The 20,826-nt window shown below is 35.7% G+C and overlaps 1 protein-coding gene across 1 annotated transcript; it reads right to left on the bottom strand.

Moving 5' to 3' along the window:
- Positions 1–3,411, bottom strand: LOC121789855 (protein SCAR1-like). The gene is made up of 9 exons (XM_042188199.1): positions 2,917–3,411; positions 2,233–2,396; positions 1,994–2,117; positions 1,783–1,915; positions 1,536–1,603; positions 589–1,375; positions 420–512; positions 248–337; positions 1–169 (listed from the first exon to the last, which is right to left on the bottom strand). Exons 1-9 carry the CDS (start codon positions 3,390–3,392, stop codon positions 146–148), a joined length of 1,959 nt encoding a protein of 652 aa, XP_042044133.1. The 5' UTR covers positions 3,393–3,411; the 3' UTR covers positions 1–145.
- Positions 3,412–20,826: the final 17,415 nt, after the last annotated feature.

Here is a 20,826-nt window from a genome sequence, read left to right as displayed (position 1 = left end):
TTGAAACTAAGTGGAGTCCTTGATATATAGCACTTACTAATCTTTTATTTACAGCGAATAAGCATCTAATATTTGGTATATACTTTTTGAATAACTTATTTCAAAAAAAATTACCACATTGATAGTTTAGGTGTTGAATCATGTATCATTCATCATCACTTCCAATGGCCTGAAGGGGAACAGAATAAATTTCTGAATATTAGGGAAGAGACAAGGTGATATTACTAGTTGAGAGATAGAGAGAGACCTTGCGAATGGCATTTGCCTTGTCAAGAATCGTCATTCCTTGGACATTAGTAGAGGTCCCTGATGGCTCAGTTGGTCTCAGACTCATTAACTGAAACCACAACATATAAGGAGAGGCAAAGGTTGTTATAGTTTCTTGTAAATTGTAATGCAAAAATCTATGAGCAGCTCACTTTTGTTCTAATTTGGTTGAGGAAATTGTTTTCATCTATGTTCTTGTCCCCTTTAGCTTCTCCTTCGGCATCTGACTTCTCAGAATAGAAAGGCTGCATGTTAAAAAAACACAAGACTTAACTTCAGCCAGACTTACAAACAAGGAGTTTAAAAATTAAAATGCTAGACCTTGCTTTTCTGCTCATTTGCAGTCTCCGAATCTTGGTCATGATTCAAGGGCGCAGGCTTATGCTGAGAATTTGAAGACGCTGCATGCATAAGATCAAACGCGTTGTTGGACATTTGAGGCATCGTGTCATGACTCTTTTCTGAAACCCACCATTGAACAGGAGGTAGAGGAGGAAGATCAGGAGCTGTTGCAAATTCTGGCTCATATTGGAATGGCTGGTTCTCGATTCTGGACTCAAACTGCTCAGGACTTGATTCAGAGCCATCTGATAAAGAAGGTGATGTTGCTCGGAATGTCTCATCGTCTGAGTCTGAAGCAACATTCAGCCCAGTACTGGAAACCTCTGGAACTAACTGAAATGAAGGCAATGCATCTATACTGCCATGATCAATGATGCCTCGCATGAATTTCGGCTTCTTTTTTGAATTCACAAAGCCACCAATTGGTTGGACCGATATTTTCATGTGAGAGAGTGGAGGAGATGAACAAGGATCTTCATTTCGCCCATGAAGCATTGCACAGTTCTCTTGAGAATTTCCTACACGAGAACCAATGCTTTTTGCCTTGATGGGATTCAAGTAATCTCCAGTCATTTGAGCTGACAGTCCTCTTGATTTTTCTTCTTTGGTTTTCATGGAGTAACTTGAACAGATTTCATCCTTACTGCATCCTAACTCATTTCTCTTGTGTGAATTTGAGTGTTCACACATGCCTGATTTTAATGCAGAATAATCTGTTGGTTGGCAAGGCGAAGTATTGCGACCTACATTAGAGGGTGATTGCATTCTGCAATGTTAAACATTACAAGCTTAGCACCTCAATCATGATAAAAGTGCAATGAATACTTTTAGTGAATAATCCCATTGTTTTCATCACAAATTCCCATTGCTTTCCACTTCTGATTTCCCATTTCAACTTTCACTTTCAAGCACCAAACATACAGTACCTGGAAATGAGATACGCAAAAGATGCATTGCGTGATACTTCTCCATTCCTCGGGCATGGACTTTGTTTCTGCCCAAGTTTCAGCACAGCTTAGTTAGATGTATTTCCTCAAAGTTCAGATCAAGAAGGTTTCCTAATCATTGCTGATGAAGATAAAGTTCAACTCTAAGAGTAACTACAGCAGTTAAAGATATACAGCAGAGACATGGTGTTCTGAAATACTACTTCATAGCTTGTACTCCTATTACCTCACTCTTTTCTGACTTGTTAAACTTTTCAACTTTCCCATTACTTGCATCACCAGGTGCCTTTGATGCAAAGCTGTAGATAGTTGGATCTGAATACCTTTTCAAGCATGATCCAGGACCACCAGGGTCAAACCTAAGGCAATAATAAACTTCATTGTATAGCCGATATGTGGATTACGATTCTGTATTTAGGAATTAGGAGTATATATACCTGTCAAGCAAGTGAAACTGTGGAGGGCTACGGCAATTTTCATAGAAATCCAAGATAAACTGAGGCATGTCACTATATACAAAAAGATTTTGTTCATATCGAGCTGGAGTTTGCCAATTGAGACCTGTAATGTTATACTTCAATAAGAACCTATGGAAAAGAAGTGATGCCGAAATAGTTCAAGATAAAAGCAGCCCTACTATGAAAATTTGGTTAAACAACGTTATTAGTAACCATACCAGCAGTATAAGCTAGGTGTAAGTGGTTCTGTTGTGCCAATACATTTTTCTCAACTGGAACCACTTTTGCTTCAATCCGGAGCACACGAGCCATCAACTCTCGGCTTCTAGAACATGTTACCACCACTTCTTCCTGCAAGCCGTGAAAAACTTCTGCTGCAAAACTACCACATACAGAGTTTAAAATTGCGTTTGTCTATAAGCCTTGATGATGAATATGTAACAAACTGAGCGCTTATATCTCTGTTTCCCAATTCCCATCCCTGGCAAGCGGCAAGCACATGTAAATTTAATAAATGATTCACCGTTTTCGGATCGTCAGAAATGTAAAAGCAGGTAATTGGAGAGAAACTTTCAATTGCTTCAAACCACGTTAATGTAATTTACAAGAAGAAATTGAACGGCAAAGTTTAATTTGCAGAGCTTGATATGAACTTTACTACTACACCTAATTCCTTTTTCTTCAGTAGCTTGATATATGGAATACAACATTCGTGGATCAAATTCAGAAAAACTACAGGAATTCTCACGATAGAAAACTCATTTCCGAGCTAATATTGCAAAAGAAGCAACAAATTTCTACCAGAATAAACTAGTGAACAAAATTACAATCACTGGCTGATAGTATAATACAATTTGAAAAAGGTGAAGAAAATGAAGGATCAAACAATTGAAAACACTTACTCAGCGAGATCACCGAGCTGGCGTAAGAGCCCGACGAGGCCAGCAACGGCGACTCCTTGGAGAATATCTTTAGGCTCATCGTTGTTCGCCTCAATGTACATCTCTGGAGTTCCCAATCTGTACTGATTCCTCACCTCCACTCTCGCCAACGGCATCGTTTCGCACACAAACAAACTCAGAGAAGAGTAGCAGCAGAGAAATTGAAAATTCTCCCTCTCTGATTGTGGAACTATATCTCCTGAACAACAAATGAAGGAGTGCGCAAGGAATTGTGGTGGATAAATGGAGGGACGTATGAACCGATCAGAGAGAAGAGAGAGAGAGATTCGAGTGAAAGAGAGAGGTAAGTAGGTGGGGGACTGCACCAGCTCAACTGCAGAGATAGCGAATATCTGGTGAGTGTGTGTGTGTGGGCGCGCATATACATACATATGATATATAAGCAGCGCGCTATATTGGCGGGCGGAAGAAGACATTGGTGAAGAGCGTGGACATGGTCTGTGATGTCGAAATTACGGAATAGCCTTGGGCTTTGAACGATATGCTGGTGGCCTATCAGAAAATGACTAAACTACCCTTCCGAGCTGCATTGCTTAATCTAGAGCGGGAAAGATATACCCATATATCAAAAATTGGGAATATTACTTTTCTGTATATCATAAAACTATGGTATACTATGGCAATGATTTACCGATAATACTGAAATTTCATATCATGCCAAATATATACGGTGCAAAATAATATTTTTGGTGTGTTGATACTCCCTCCGTTCCACTCTAAGTAAAATATTTTTTTTTAGGATATTTCACTCTAAATGACATATTTCTAAATATAGAAGTATCATTTTTTCTACTTTTTCCTTCTCTCTTACTTTATTCTCTCTATTTAACTCACAAAACAACACTATATAAAATCATGTGCCGCAATAGAAATGCTCCATTTTGAATGGGACAGAGGGAGTGTTTCGGTATTTCGCAACAGGTCCAAAAAAATTACTCATACCGACGTTACTGTATATCGAAAAATTCAGATAAATAACAATATGATTATTACTCATACTGACATTTAGTCAAATACTACTCCCTCCGTTCCATTGTAGTGGAGGCATTTCTTTCCGACACGGAGGTTAAGAAAAATTGTGTTAAGTGGGTTAAGTAAAGGAAAAATAAAGTACGAGAGAGTACAGTAAGTGAGAAAAAATGTGTCGACTTTTACTAAAAAGAAAAATGACTCCATTACTACAGAACTATCTAAAATGGTAAAATGACTCCACTATTATGGAAGTGAGGGAGTATATGATATGCCAATTTCAGTGAAGAATTATGTAATGATCCACTAGTTGAATTTGTCGCTACATGTTTAGTAACTTAGGATCTTGGACTAATTTAGTTACATTATTTTGTAGAATAAATCTTAAAAAATATTATTTTATTCTTTTTAAAAAGTACATTTATTATATTCAAAAAATAAAAATTGATAAAACTCATTATCGGCCAATAATATCTACACACTTCCTTTCCCGCCACCGCATCAAATAAGTAATGAAATAAATGGCTTGTACTAGTAAGTAGGAGTATAATAGGAATGTACCATTATCATTGTATGTACATTTTATGACACCTATACGTAAGCACGTGATGGTCCAAAATAATTTCATAGTACTTCTACTGCCAAATAAGTATAGGACTATTAATTTACCTCATTGTAGCAAAAAAAAAAGCGATTGCATTCCCACATTTCGACCCGACATTATGTGAGGGTGTTCAATCAGGGTACGCAGTAACCCGTTAAGGGATATTAATTTACCTCATGTTTCTATTGCAAATGCACAAAGTACAAATATCACTAGATAGATTAGTATTATTAATCAACAACATTATAATATGAATATAGCTGTTCTGAAGACCATTCATGGGCCCCCGAGCAGAGTTACAAGCAACACCTAAGTGCTATCACATTCCTTTTCTTCAAAAGAGTAATAAGTCTAAAAGAAAAAATGAGATAAAATTATATAAACTACAAAAAAAATGAACTGGCTATCCTTAATCATAAAATGGCATGATATATAGAGACAAACAGAGCCAAGACTTTCTCTTGTGGCTCTGGTTTTCTTTGCAGAAAAATCAATCATATTTTAGACCCATTTTTCATTTCATCTGATGAATTTATGCAAAAATCTTTTATTTCAACTGCGTGGCTTGAAAACAAGATTCTTTTTATTTCTATGGACTATAGTTGTTCAAGAAGGTGTGTGGCCCATTCACTTAATGGACCAACTATTTGTATAGCCCAAGCAAAAATAATTTTATTTTTGTATAAAAATAGAAAATAAAAATAATTTAGAATAGCCAAAAAGAGTTAAATAAAGCATAAGCACCAATCCTAGGAAAACACTTTTGCCATGACGTCATCCTTGTATGATTCAAAGATATTTTGGCACCTTTGATGCAAAATTGTGGGCTCTCACATGGGGTTGGAGCGTATTTATATGGCCCAGATTATAGATATATTGTCATAGGATTTGGGCTACTTCAGACAATATTTACCAATCCGATTATGTTTTTTAAGTCAAGGGTACATTGATAACATTTCTCATTATTTAGTCCTCAACATCAAATTCAGACATACTCCTACTCATTATATGAAAAAAGTATATGAAACAAGAATCATTTGTAGGCAAAACAATGCGTTCTGGAGGCGAGTTTAAAAGATAACAAAACAATTACTTTCACACGCATAAAATATGGGATTAGTTTATGACTTCTAGGTCCCAATTCTAATTAATGGCAAATCTAGAAAATGGAACTGTGGTATTGGACATGGTGAAAAAGATCATCACTTGTATCAGAAGTTATAAGCAGTGCAACTGCCATAACAGGTGAAAAACCAAAGTACACCCCAACACCGAAGACTTGGGGGTGAAACTAGCATGGCCGCGGGAGGTTGACGTCATCTCTAAAAACCGTGTTTTGATTCCATGTTGTGGCTCAAAGCACAGCAAAGAATGTTGTTCCATACAACACTCCCTCTTGTACTTTGAGTCACAATACCGGAGTAACAGAGTTTCCAATCATCATAGGACTGTGAGCCTGGTCGGTCAACTGACCACAACTAGAATTTTCGTTGACTATATTATACACTTATAATTTGTACTATGGAATGACTCCAAAACTAAAACTGAGTGAAGAATCTGAATTAATCGAATCAAATGAAAAATGACATTGAATTAATCGAATCAAATGAAAAATGACATTTTGTTAGGATAGTTTATTTCAAGTCAAATATCTCATTCAAAGTGATTTTTTTCCTAAAATTAACACAATTCTATTTTACATTATTATATTTTTTTAACTTATTCCCTGACCATTTAACATTAGTATCGCATAATAGAATATTTTTTTAATGCAATTTAAAATATTTTTGGGTCTTCCTAAATAAAATTGTGAATAATTGCATGGAAGCACAATGAATATAGGCGGGGCCCGAGATGGATGCGTAAGACAAGTGGAGACGAGGGTGGGGCCAGCCAGTCACGTGGAATGACAAGTCTTTTTAAAATGTCCCAATTAAAGCATTTCCTATCAAACATTACCCGTATTTTAATTTTCTAAACGTCAAATATTATTCCTCCTCCTTTCTACTGACACAGACATGTCATCAAAATTCTCTTTTATTTCCTCTTCAAATCTTCAATTTTTGTAATTTAATACTTTATCATAATGGAATATGATCATTAAAATTGGAGCACGTTCATACCATTTTTTTTTATAGGAGTATCATAACAATCGTGTGTATGGTCAAGTAGAAATCTTGTTTTAAATTCAGAATTTTAGATTTTATATGTAACTTAGTTTGGATATTACTGCGAAAGTGATCTTATTTTAAAATGGTTTACTATTACTAGTATTCCGTATTAATTAGGCTATTTGGCATGTTAAATTCTCACACAAAATTCTCATTTTTCAGTTTTATGGAATAATTAATGAAAATGGGTTCAGAACAAATTTACTGAAAATATAAAAGTGAAGAAAAAAGAAGCAAAGTTAGTTATACTACTAAAGTACTAAAATATTAATATAACAATAAAAAAGTAATTAAGATCGTGGGTGTGTTATATTGCTAACTTATCCTTAAATCACTAACTACAATTAAATGATATGCATTTGATCATAAAATCAAGGCTTAAAATCGTGTATCAATGCAACGCTGCAAAAATATCTGGGTATTAATGTCAATTAACAAAAAATTAGTTATAACTAACTTTTAAAAATATCTCTAAATTTTAAATAATTATAACTATCTCAATTTAAATTATTTTTTCACACAACATATATCAAATTGAAGATAATTTTATTAGGATTCCAATAAGATCTCAATTGCATATGTTTCGATGTCAAAATTTGAAAAATATTTAATGAATTTTCGTAAAATTTTACTGGCAGATAATGTCAACATAGCAATCATAATATGTCAATATAATGCATATACAATGTCAATGCTAAATTGTGTTCACATATTCAAGGAATTGTATTGAAATTTTTTATATACTATATTAACAGTTTTTCCAAAATCCTAAATTTGATGATTCTTCTTATTTTTAAAAATTTAAATAATAATAAAATGAAATTACACGTGGCAATTTATAGACCACTAGATTTCTACAAATCTTATGGTTTTAAATAAGTTGTAGTTAGGAATTAAGAGGTGAGTTAGCAATTGATCACACCCCTTAAGACCGGTTTATACTAAGTTTTAACTTTTTACCATAGTACACTTAATTAATTAGGAAATTAAACACGGATTTAGGCCATCCACAACGCTGTTGCTATATCGTTCCTTAAACTATTATTTACGGGTCTCATTGTACTTTTTAACTCCATTTCTTAACTAAGGAACGGAACCTGCAACCCTCCGTTTCTTAACCGTTCCTTAAATTACTATTCATTCAATTTCATTTTTTAATTTTATTTCCAACCAAATTCAATTAAAAAAACACACTTCATTAAATAAAATAAACTTACAATATAAAATTCGTAAAAAAACTTAATGTAATAATTTCCTAAAAAATAAAAGTACACAATTTAATAATTTCATCCGCCAAAGTTTGTCTAAATGTGCCCAATTAGATCCTCTTGGAGTTGGGTGTGGGCGCTGGAGTCGTGTGTCCTTGCACGAATAGATAACTGTTCTTGTATAGACGGATGCGCTCTACTTCGAGACGGACTACTTGCGGTTGAGCTTCCGGGGGATTCGGGGTCGAACCAATTTCCCGCATCGGGTCCTTCGTCTTGGACAATCATGTTGTGTAAGATTATGCACGTATACATGATGTCGACCATGTTCTCTATAAACGGTAATATTACCATTTACATTTTTTTTTAAATTTGATTTTTTTAAAAAAATATTTATTGCGTCATCGTGACGACGTCCACTCGCGGGCCGGCGAGTGGGCGTCACGCATGGCCTAGGAGCTCGCCACGTCGCCTAGGCGCGTGGCGAGACGTCTCGTGCCGCGTCGCGTAACGGCGGGTCGCGGGACTGGTTGGGAACGGGCTGGCGACGGAACGGCGGCTACAACGCGTTTCTCCGCGGTTTCGTTCCTCCGGAACGGAACGCGAGCCGGTGGAGAAACGCGTTGTGGAAGCTCTTAGTGGCTCAGTTAACAAAATGTCAAATTCAAAGACATCATCAACCAAATAATACATCAACAAACAAAATGCCAAAACAAAAAAGAAAAAAACCGTACGGCAAAGGCATATCTTTTGAAATTATGTTTGTGTGGCCATTAAGATAGCAGCTTGACTTTAGGGGAAATGCAAATTTTTTATTTGGAAAATAGAAAAAGTAAAGAACTGTTAAATTTAATGAAAGCGACTCGGCAACAAATTAGATTTTTATGTATATTAATTAGTTTGTAAACATACATTTATGTACGGTGTATTTAATTTTATAAACAGAAAATTGCGTAAAATTCCAATGTCTATAATTTTTTGGGAGTTGTTATCTTTATTTGCTTATTGGATGCACTTATTCAAGTTGATACTCTAATGATCTTGAAATTTTAGAGTAATAAGCTTTATATCAAAATGTGTCTTGTCGATCGTTGATAGCTAGAAAAAATTGATATAGATAACAACTGCATTTTATTTATTTAATAACGCAATTCATTTTTTTAGTTTCTACTGTATTTTAATTTTCTAATTCATATAATTATGTTATAATGCCTATCTTTAATTACCATAATAAATCTAAAAACTTCTATTTCAAATAGTGAAAGTCGTAGTAACATTGAAAGTAATCTACTTTTTGTATACAAATAATTTTTTTTATGAAATTAAAGATAAAGACTTTGATTTAAAAACCATATTCAAGAAACTAAAAGATCAATTATAACTTGAACTCTAAATGAGTATAATTATTTATCACACCGTCAGACTAATTTTTTTTTATAAATACTGACTCTATGAGAAAGACCAAATTAAAATAGTGTAACTGATATCTTTGGTGGTCCTACTAAATCTTGTTAATAATCAAAGGAACACTCCGTATGTCCCCATTTTTCGTTTTATTAAGCCTTACCAAAATAGGGACACATTTTTTTAATATTCTGAGATATAATTTCATGAATATATTTATATTTTAGTTGAACTTTTATATATAAAATCAAATATGGCCAATTTTTATTTATATTAGTTAACATAGAAAAATAAGAAAATGCAATTATTCCTATACTCATATAAAAATACTGTCAAATATATAAGTAAACAAAAAAACTAGGGTCAAGTAAAAATCCAATCTATACATTCCTCCAAGAAATATAAATAAGTAAAGGAGTACTTTTTTTAAAGATAAATAATACTATAGGGTTAAGAACTTAAATAATTATGACTTTATTTCGGCATGGGTACCTATATAACGTTCTGTAAAAATGTCAAAAAGATATGAGCAGAATATTTGACTTTTTATAATAACATTAATTTACGATTTATAAGCAAAATAATGGCGTTTCCATAACATTAATTTAGTTCTTGATCAGATTACTACTTTGACTTTTACTTTATTATTCTTAAGTTGGGATCTGTATTTAAAATTTATACTTAGTAGATTAATTTCAGACCATATAAATAAAATTTTTGATTAAAAATGTTTGTAATGGCATTCATTGAGAAGCCAACCTTAACGTATCCCCTAATTAATGACCTAATATGCAATTTAATTGGTAAATATTTTTCAATTAAAAATTGGGAGGGACCATGCAATTTTACAGGATAACCTTGACGTATCTAAGAATATTTATATTTTGAATTAATTATGCAGTACAACTAAGTAAGATCCCCAGATTAAATAAAATATGATTTCTTTAAGTAATAATATTGGATAATGTAACAAATCATTTTGTACGAAAACAATATAGTACTAATATATAAACATACCATGTTACCAATTTCATCATATTTTCCCTCTAAAAAAATCACATTATCACTTTATTAAGGATAAGTGGTTTATTAACCCTGAAATGGTATAGTACCATTATTATGTCAAAATAGAATTATAGCGTAGAAGAATATTTATATATATAATCAGGCTATAGAGAGTGCATGTATTATTTAAAATTTCAAAGTACAATCCTTTTTGACATTGATATTAATGTTTGTGCATTAGTTCTGTAGACAATAAATTTGGCAACACGTACATATATCCAATTTGACAATTGCATTTATGTCGACCGCGCTTAGACAAAATAAATCCCCCATTAATTAGATGAATAGAACTATAGAGTTACCTAACAATAAATTAAATATGGATTTCTACAATTACAATTATTATTTATCTTCACTATATTCATTGTAGAAAATTATTCTTTCGCTCATCAAACAAGAATTTTGGGTCCGTCATCCATGGACCAAGGATTTTTTTTTAAATTTTTCAATTTTAAGAGAAACAAGCTATATTTTCTCAACTACAATTTATATTCCACATAAGTCAATCAAGCTGAAACAACTAATGGAGTACTACATGCTTTTCTCTATAATCCCAAAACTATCAAATTAAATAATTTTGGCCAAAATCAAATCGACAACTTGTTGGACCTTAGGAGTTGGACCGGAAGGTAAGAAACATGTTTGCTATCTTCCGATGTGATACATTACTTACTCCTTTTCCCTTGGGTTTCTATATTTGTTTGATGCGTCTCTCTCTATTAAATTTGAATATACAATATATTCAAATATACTTTACACTCATGTTGTTTTTTTTGTTTTTGCTGTGTTTTGGATTTTGACTTAGGATTATTGCTTTGTAGATTTTCACTCATCATTATGTTAGTTTTGAAACCTTTTTTATTATTAAAAAAACTACTCTTGTTAAATATACTTTACACTAATGTAATTATTTTATACTACTTTGTATTCTCTAATATATGAATAATATGAAACTACAAAAATATCAAAATTGATGGGACGCATGGACTGAGTGACACCACATTAATTAACCAAAAAAGAAATTGTGAAAAGGCAAAGTTATCGGACATGAGAATCTCACCTCTAGATTTTCTTTCGTGCTATTCAAATTTGGATGTTTCATTCTTAATCAGATTTTATACAGTATGAAGAAATAAACTAAAGATAATATTTCTATCTATAAAAATATAATGACCAAAAGAGTAATTCATTCAAAATAATCAAACGCAATTTCTGATTTTCATACATGAAAATCCTTTTGTAACATTAAGAATATAAAGAATAGAAATAGGGGAGCATATGTTGTAAAGTTAATCATATTATTCTCACATAAAATGATCTCACACGGATAATGAAATCCCAGCAACTATATATGGGAAGATGCATGAATTGAAATGGAACATTTATTAATGGTTGGACCCATAACTTTGGGAATTCTAGCTCCAATTTTGATCCTATGTGATTCTTGATTTATCATCTTTTAGGCAACTCTCAGCATTTCTCTTGAATCTGATTCATCCCTGTGTTTTTTTGTCTGGGAATATTAACATCATATAGAATTTACCTCAGACAAATATAATTAATTAAATGGTACTTACGCCTAAAATTATAAACTTTGTTAATTCTGATTTATTCCATATTTTCAAATTTTGAATTATATTTCATGTGCTTTTGATTTATTCCACACAAAGTTTCTGCTAAATCGAAGTTGAGATGGCATTTAAGTGGTTAATCAATGTTTCTAACTGAATATTGAGTAATCCCATATTGAAGTCAAAACTACAAACTTTGGTTGACATTTAGTTTGTCCCCTAACTTAGGGATTACGGTTAAATATAAACTTTGTTAGTTCAGATTTATTCTATAATTTTAATACAAATGTTTTTCCATGTAGATTTTTCCGTCCGCCGCATCAATTTTTATTTAGCTTAAAATTGGTCGTCATGAGAAAAATCAAAACTTCGTGGATTGTCATTTAAGTTCTAAAAGATGAAATCAAATTGGGACGCAGAGAAAAGACTACTCGATCATGAATTAAAGGGTGATGTCCAAATTTTTCTTACTTGCCCGGACAAGTATGCAAAGACTTACCTAAAGCTAGAAGATGGTTGGGACACAAATAAAGTATACCTGGTGAGTGTGGCTATTCAGCTTTGTTGCGGATGGTTGTCCTTTGTTAGTGGTCTTTTGCTTGTCAAGTGCTCTTCTTAGGCTTGTTTTTTTTTGTGGTTGTAGGTTGTGATTGGTTTGTCGATTTTTTGCGGTGTTTCTTTACTTGGGGAGCTTTAGTTTTTATTCAAGCTTTTGTACTCTTTTACTCACAATATGTGAATGGTTTGAACCTTTCTTTTTATTAAAAAAAATTTAAGTTCTAAAAGTTACAAAATAAATAAAATTATAAATTTCATAATCTTAGAAGTAATAACTATCCTTTAATTAAAACACTGCATATTTATAGATAACTTAAGAATATTTTAAAGTAGACATTTGAATTGAATGATTTAGAATCTGAATCTTTACTACTTCAAATATTGAAACATGATCTTAAATATAAAAAAACGAGGTAATTATTGGTGTCAAACAAATATTGTTCCATTACATAGAGTTATTTTTTTGGCACAAAGATTAAGAAAGAGATATATTAAATATACTATGTTGGTCCCAAGTTACTTTGAGTCCTTTTATTCACTAAAAACAAAACATCTAATTTCACCTACTTTATTCTTTCTTTTACGTTACTCTCTCTTCTTTCTCTTACTTTATTCTCTCATCTACTTTATTTAACTCACTAAGCACAATTTTCTTAATGCCTAAAAGAAACACCTCAACTAACGTGGATGGAGGGAGTGTTAGGTGAAGAGATAATAAATTAGGAAAGATAGAATAAATTGAGTCATAAAAAAGTGTTACTTTTTGCTAAATAGGGAAATGACTCTACTATGATGGAACGTCCCGAAATGAAAAAATGATTCACTACTATGGAACGGAGGGAGTATTTTATTAACGTGAATACGCTTTGTAGTAATTCTAATTCGTGCATCCCTCCAAACTTGAAAATATGAGCTCGTTTGTTGAATTTTCTCGCGCGTTGATTTACTTGATTTAGAAAATACTAAACGATTAATTTCGAATGTTAATGCAGTTTATGCTTTTGTCTTGGTAATTTTTCATCTGATATTTAACAGTGACTTAATTTATTTTAATCATAAGAGCATCTCTAATGGCGGCGAGTGGGCCAGCTAGCCGATTTCCGGCGCTCGCCGGTCCGCTCGTCGAACCATTGGAACCGGCGAGCGCCATTTCGGCGGAAAAATCGGCTAGCGCTGGCCGATCCGCGAGCGCTCGCCGCCATTGCAGGCGGCGGACCGGCGAGCGGTCGGCGAGCCAATTTAATTTTTTTAATTTTCGAAACACTATATATACGCGATTTGCACGTCATTTTCATTCGCACCACTTGTTTTAGCGAGTACTCACTCTATCTTAATTTCTGTACAAGGTCAACAACGGAAAATGAGCAACGTTGGTGGTAGTAGTGGTGGTAGTGGTGGGGATGCTGAGGAGTACGAACGTCGAATGAACGAAGCGTTAGAGGTCTATACGAACCGTGAGATTGATCGGCTGATGTAGAGGGCCTTGCAGCCAGCGGTACCTCGACCACGACCAATTGTCCACCGCCGAACAGTGATTGAACGTGATCACGTAGTTGCACATCAGCGCCTATACGCAAACTACTTCGCACAGGAGCCGCGGTTCAACGACAACCATTTCAGGCGTCGTTTTAGGATGAACAGAGCCCTGTTTATGTTGTTAACGCCTTGGAGAAACGATATCTGTATTTCCGCTTCAGGCACGATGCGGCTGGCATACCCAGCCACACACCTATTCAAAAGTGCACTACGGCAATCAGGCAGTTGGCCTACGGAGGTGCGGGAGACATGTGGGATGAGTACCTCCACATCGGTGAGACGACTGCCCTTGATTGTATGAAGTATTTCTGTGAGGGCGTGATTGAAATTTTCCGTGGTCAGTACCTTCGAAGCCCTACTCGCGAAAACTGCCAGTATCTGATACAGATGCACGGGGAGAAGCATGGGTTCCCGGGTATGTTAGGCAGCATAGATTGTATGCATTGGGAGTGAAAGAACTGTTCCGCTGCCTGGAAGGGGTTCTACAGGACCGGCTACAAGGAAAAGAATCCCACGATGATCCTGGAGGCCGTTGCTGACTACCGGCTATGGATTTGGCATGCGTATTTTGGGATAGCCGGGTCGAACAACGTCCTCAACTCGTCGGCCCTTTTCAACGAGCAGTGCTAGGGCGTCGGTCCGGCCATCAGTTTTGTCGCCAACGGGACCCAGCATGATATGGGCTACTACTTGGCGGATGGGATATACCCTAGGTGGCCCGTCTTTGTGAAGACTATCAGATGCACATCGGATGAGATGAAGGCCTACTTTGCGGAACGCCAGGAGTCGGCGCGCAAGGACGTGGAGCGCGCATTTGGTGTGCTCCAGTTTCGATGGGCGGCAATTAGGGGTCCAACGCGTTTGTGGCATATCGACTGCATTGCTGATATAATGTACGCCTGTATTATCATGCACATCATGATTGTCGAAGATGAAGGTGTACGACTGACTAGTTGGGCCAACGACGATAATGAAGCCGGTCCAAGCCACGGCATAGCCGCCCCCAACGTACGAAATGGGGTCCCGCACGATGAAGCCGGCCTCCTCCAAGCACATGCCGACATGCGCCAAGTGAATGCTCATATTCGACTCCAAAAGGATTTAATTGAAGAGTTGTGGGCGCGGAGGATTGCACTGCGTTAGTTTTTTTTTTAATTATGTAATTTTTTTAATGTACCTTCTTTTTTTAAATTAATGTAATTTTTTAATTAATGTACTTTTAATTTTAATAATATAATTGAATTTTCTCGTATCTGTGTCGTAAATTTAATTCCGTATTTTGTGTGATTGTCAATTATTTGTTTTATATATTAGGGGTGATGTGGTTAGGCTATTGCTGGGCTATTTGTTTGTCCTGCTGATGTGACAGGAGGATTTTTAGTGCTGATGATGTGGCAGGGGGAGTTTGTAGCTAGGCTATTGCTGGGCGAAAGCCACTGAAGATGCTCTAAGTATACCCAAAAGTGTACAGAGTTAGCAATTCATAGTATCGTACCCACATGGTCAGCATAAGTACCACAAATCAATCTCAACTATTATCTAGATGAATCAAAAGGGATTTGGATTTCCAATTCTACTAAAATTAAAAGCATAAGCAATAATTAAAGCAATCAAAAGCAAACAAGACAACTTAAAACAAATAAGAGCAAATAAAAACTAGAATTCAAGAATGGGGGGATAGAATCCTACGGGGGTAGATAACAACTATTCTATGATCTATTAATTTCCAAACTATTTGCAAACTACAGAATAGCTATCACAGATGTAAAATCATATCTTCTCTCGAAGCATACAATTCGTAGATTGCTACCTACAACCGAAATTTCCTATTAAATTAAGTGTGGTATTTTGGGGGAATAGAATCATGTGGGTTAGATAACAACTATTCTATGATCTATTAATTTCCAAACTATCTCCAAACTACGGAAAAGCTATCACAGATGTAAAATCATATCTTCTCTCGAAGCATACAATTTGTAGATTGCTACCTACAACCGAAATTTCCTATTAAATTAAATGTGATATTTTGGTATTTCGGTATTTGTCCTATGAAAAATAGGGCACAAGTTTCTAATCCACGAACAAAGATACAAAATTAATCTTTATCTTTTCTAAATCTCAATTTAAATCAAATCCTCCAAATATCATTCTATCACATATCACATATCACATGACTCTTACTTTCTCCGCTCACACTATATTTATTTACTAATCATTACTGATGTTATTCTTAAGGTGAGACCATTTATCAGTTCACAATACATTAAAAACCACTTTTATTAAAATATATACATTTCCATTAAACCTATTTTTGGGAACATAACGATTATTATTTACAATACATACAACGCCAATATATTTCATATATCTCTTTAATTTCATTTTCTCTCTCTTGCTTATGAGATTTTATTTAAACACTTTACTTCTTAAGTCTTAAAATATTTGTAATCTACTCAAATAAGTATAAGAGCATCAGCAGCGGTGCTTGCTGGGACGGACGGCGTCCGTGCAGCTGGCACGGCACTGCTGTCGCCGCTGCTGCACTCCCGCCGCTGGCACGGCGCTGCTCGATGCATCGAGCACCTTCGTGCCGCTGAGCAGACTACGTGGCGCGTTTCTATTAGACAACGGATTATCCGTTGGAAATTCATTTTTTTAAATCGAAGATAATACCAAAAATATTAAAAAATATATTTTCATATTCCCAAAAATATGGTCGTTTTATTACTGTTTTTCTGAATTTTTTTTATTTTTTATAAATTTTTATTCTCAAAATCATCTATAAATACACACATTCATCATCCATTTTTCACATCAAATCATCTCTCATTCATCTCTCATTCATATTTTTTCATACAACTCATCTACATCATCCTCTCTCACTCAAACCCTCTCAAATGGATTTCATCGATATCATGACTGAAGCGGAGCGCGAAGAACAAGAATACTATGAACAATATCATGCCGCCTATGAAGCCTATGTCGCCGCCACTACCCCCGCCCCTCCTCCTCGACCAACTAGATCAATTCACCGTTACATCCCTCGTGATCGGGAGGGAGCCAACGAAAGGCTCGTTGCCGACTATTTTTTCGACCAGCCGCGGTTTCCGCAAGATTACTTTCGGCGCTGTTTTCACATGTCAAAACGGTTACTTATGCGTATTGTCAATACATTGTCAGCCCGTGTTGAATACTTTCAATCAAGTAGAGACGCAGCCGGTCGACAAAGTCTCTCGGCATTCCAGAAGTGTACTTGTGCCATCCGACAACTTGCTACTGGGCAAACAGCTGACCTCTTCGACGAGTATTTGCATGTCGGTGAGTCAACTGGAATCCTATGCCTTCAAAATTTTTGCGACGGCGTTCGTTCTGCTTTTGGTGAGGAATTCCTTCGGGCACCCACCACCGATGATTGTCAACGGTTGCTTCGTCTTCACGAAACAGTCCACGGTTTTCCTGGTATGCTTGGCAGCATTGACTGCATTCATTGGAAGTGGAAGAATTGCCCGACAGCTTGGAGGGGGCAACACTTAAGCGGCCACAAAGTGGCGGCCCAACACTTATCCTTGAAGCGGTCGCCGACTACTGCCTATGAATTTGGCATGCATATTTCGGTATTGTCGGATCCAACAACGACTTGAACGTCCTCTATTCTTCACCACTCTTCAATGATGTTTTGAATGGTGTAGCACCGACGATAGACTTCACCGTCAACGGATATGCATACCACATGGGTTACTATCTTGCCGATGGTATCTACCCAATGTGGTCGACTTTCGTGAAGACGTTCAGCAATCCACAAGACCCAAGACGGGTTCTATTTGCGCAGCGTCAAGAGTCTGCTCGGAAAGACGTCGAAAGAGCTTTTGGGGTCCTTCAAGGCCAATTCAACATTGTGAAGGCCCCGAGGGCGGCTAACTTTTACGACGATGATGAAGCCGTAAGCTCAACCGTGAGGTCTCCCCCACGTCGAGGTGTGCATACGACGGTGGGCGAGAGGATCGAAACAAGAAACACAATGCGCGATACCCGAACCCACACTGAGCTACAAGAAGACCTAATCAAACACAAGAAAGGCAAAATTCGGCTACGAGTAGTGGGTTTTTTTTAATTTATGAATTTAATTATGCAATTTTTTAATTTAGGGATTTTAATTATGTAATTTTTAAATTTTTAATTTTAATTATGTAATTTTAATTTTTAGGATTTTAATTATATAATTTTTATTTTTTTTAATTAGTAATAGTATTTTTAGGATTTTTAGGATTTTAATTATATAATTTTTAGGATTTTAATTATGTAATTTTTAATTTTTAGGATTTTAATTATATAATTTTTTTTTTTTTTTAATTGTAATAGTATTCCGGGTATTTTTAATGCATTTTAATATTTTCAAAATTTTTATTTAATTGAATAATAGAATGGTGGACCTTTGAGCATGTCCTTGCGGAAGAGTATGAATGTGGGTGTTGTGCTCTTACCTAAGAGCAGAGAGTAAAAAAGTAATAAAAGTGGGTCTGTGCCCTCATCCGTGCTCTTTAGCAAGAGCACGGATGAGGATGCTCTAACCATTTAGTGTTCTAGTTTCAAGGCCTAAGAGCATCCACAACGGCGAGCAGGACAGCATTCGTCCGTCCGTACCAGCAGCACGGAGACCTCGTCCGCCGCTGCGCTCGCGCCACTGGCACGGCGCTGCTCGATGCATCGAGCACGTCCTTACCAGCGAGCAGGTGACGTGGCACGCGCTGATTGGCCAACGGCATAGTCGTTGGCAATTTGATTTTTTTTATAAAAAATCAGTTTTAAAAAAAAATGATTAAAAAAATCCACTTCCCCAAAAAATTATATCCGTTTTCTACACACTTTTAATTTTTTTCATTGTTTTCCCCCAAAAATACACATTTTCATCTATAAATACCCCCACTTTCACACCCAAAAATTCACACCACACTGCACAATTTTCATCTACATTCTCTCATTTCCATTCTCAATAATCTTCCACTCCTACAACATAACAATGTCCGGCCATGACGATCACCCCCCGGGCTCCCACGGTTGGAACCCTGATTGGTTCGGTTCACAACCGTTTTCTAGTCCGGAAACGGAATATTCGGCCCCTCCTCAAACCCAAAGTTCGGGAGATCCGGGTGGCTACCGGCCTTACCCGATCGACTACCAAGATGCCCCCGAAGGGCTATACGGGTGGACACCCGAGCCTAGAGCGAGATCAAGCTGCCCCTCCCAAACTCCGACTCCTCCTACTCGCGGTGTCCGCACACCGTACACTCCGGCGGAGATGGAGCAATTGTTTAAGGCGTTCTTGTCAATCTCCGAAGATCCGGAGGTTGGCACAAACCAACCCGGCGATCATTATTGGTGGCGCATAGGGATGTCAATGTAACCCGAACCCGCGGGCCGGCCCGAATAACCTGATAAAAATACAGGATTAAGGTTGTAATTTCGCAGCCCGAATTTAAAATCGGGCCATTCGGGCTGACCCGTTCGGGTTGTCGGGTTAGGCGGGCTGACCCGTTCGGGTTACGGGTCGGTCCGTCCGGTTGAAGGCTTCTGCACAGCGAGCAGTTTTTGTAACGGTCATAACTTTCTCTACAAAGCTCCGATTGAGGCGTGCAATATATCCACTTGAAGCTCTTTCGAAGACGAAGAGAATGATATGTTTAGAGGTTTATCAGACTTCAAAATCGCGAGAAACATTGACTCAAACAAGGCTGCTGCACATCCACATATTTTGTGTACATTTTCTAATCCATTTTCTATCATTTCTCAACATAGATGTAAACATACCAAAATATAGAAATATAATCAAAATCATCCAAGAAAACCCTCTAAAACCATGCAAAATCCAAATACGTCAACCGACTATATAAGATCACGAAAAAAATCACTATGTGGTTCATGGATTCATAAATACTCGTATATAAAAGCTTTCTTTTAGTATATTTCCAATATAATAGTGCAAAGTGTTTTGACGCCGCTTCGTCATTGAATTATGTGTACTTTGATGATTCTTAAAACAAAGATAAATTATTATTTGACTTATTTACAGCTGGAATAAATTAAATTTGACCAATCATAATTCAAGAAAACTTAGAATTACTCCAATTAGCTAGCATCTTGATAATTCACTCTTTAACTATTCAAAATATTTTTGTTACATCTACGATGCACCTCTAACATTATGAAAATTTTATTTAATTTTCTACGAATTGATTTATGTTTGAATTTTGAAACAAAGTGTTGATTTATGTTTTAAATACAAAACATAAACATACTATTGATAGATATTTTTGTAAATAATTATGTAATGAATAAGTTATTTAAATTTAAATAACTTAATCTTTTTTTAAAATATTAAAGAAAATTAAAAATACATATTTCATTGTTGAATGATTAATTAAAAATATGTATATAATTAAAGAAAATTTAAAATACGTATTATTGAAAATATTAAAAGAATTAAAAATACGCATGCATTGGCCCGAATAACCCGGTGGGTTAGCCCGAAACCCGAAGGGTTAGGGTTAGGGTCGAACCTTTATAACCTGAAAAAATCATAACCCGAATAGCCCGTACCCGAATGGCCCGACAACCCGAACGGGTTGGCCCGATTGACATCCCTAGTGGCGCATCTGTCGCCGGTACAATGAAAACCGGCCGGCGGGAACAATCGAGCGCAACGAGAGTATGGTGCGCAACGCCATATACAGAGCCAACGAAGAAATCCAAAAGTTTCAGGGGTATTA

The sequence above is a fragment of the Salvia splendens genome, unplaced genomic scaffold, assembly GCF_004379255.2.
Source record: "Salvia splendens isolate huo1 unplaced genomic scaffold, SspV2 ctg358, whole genome shotgun sequence".
In the NCBI taxonomy this organism is placed as follows: Eukaryota; Viridiplantae; Streptophyta; class Magnoliopsida; order Lamiales; family Lamiaceae; genus Salvia; species Salvia splendens.
This window is presented reverse-complemented; position numbering and strand designations above follow the sequence as displayed.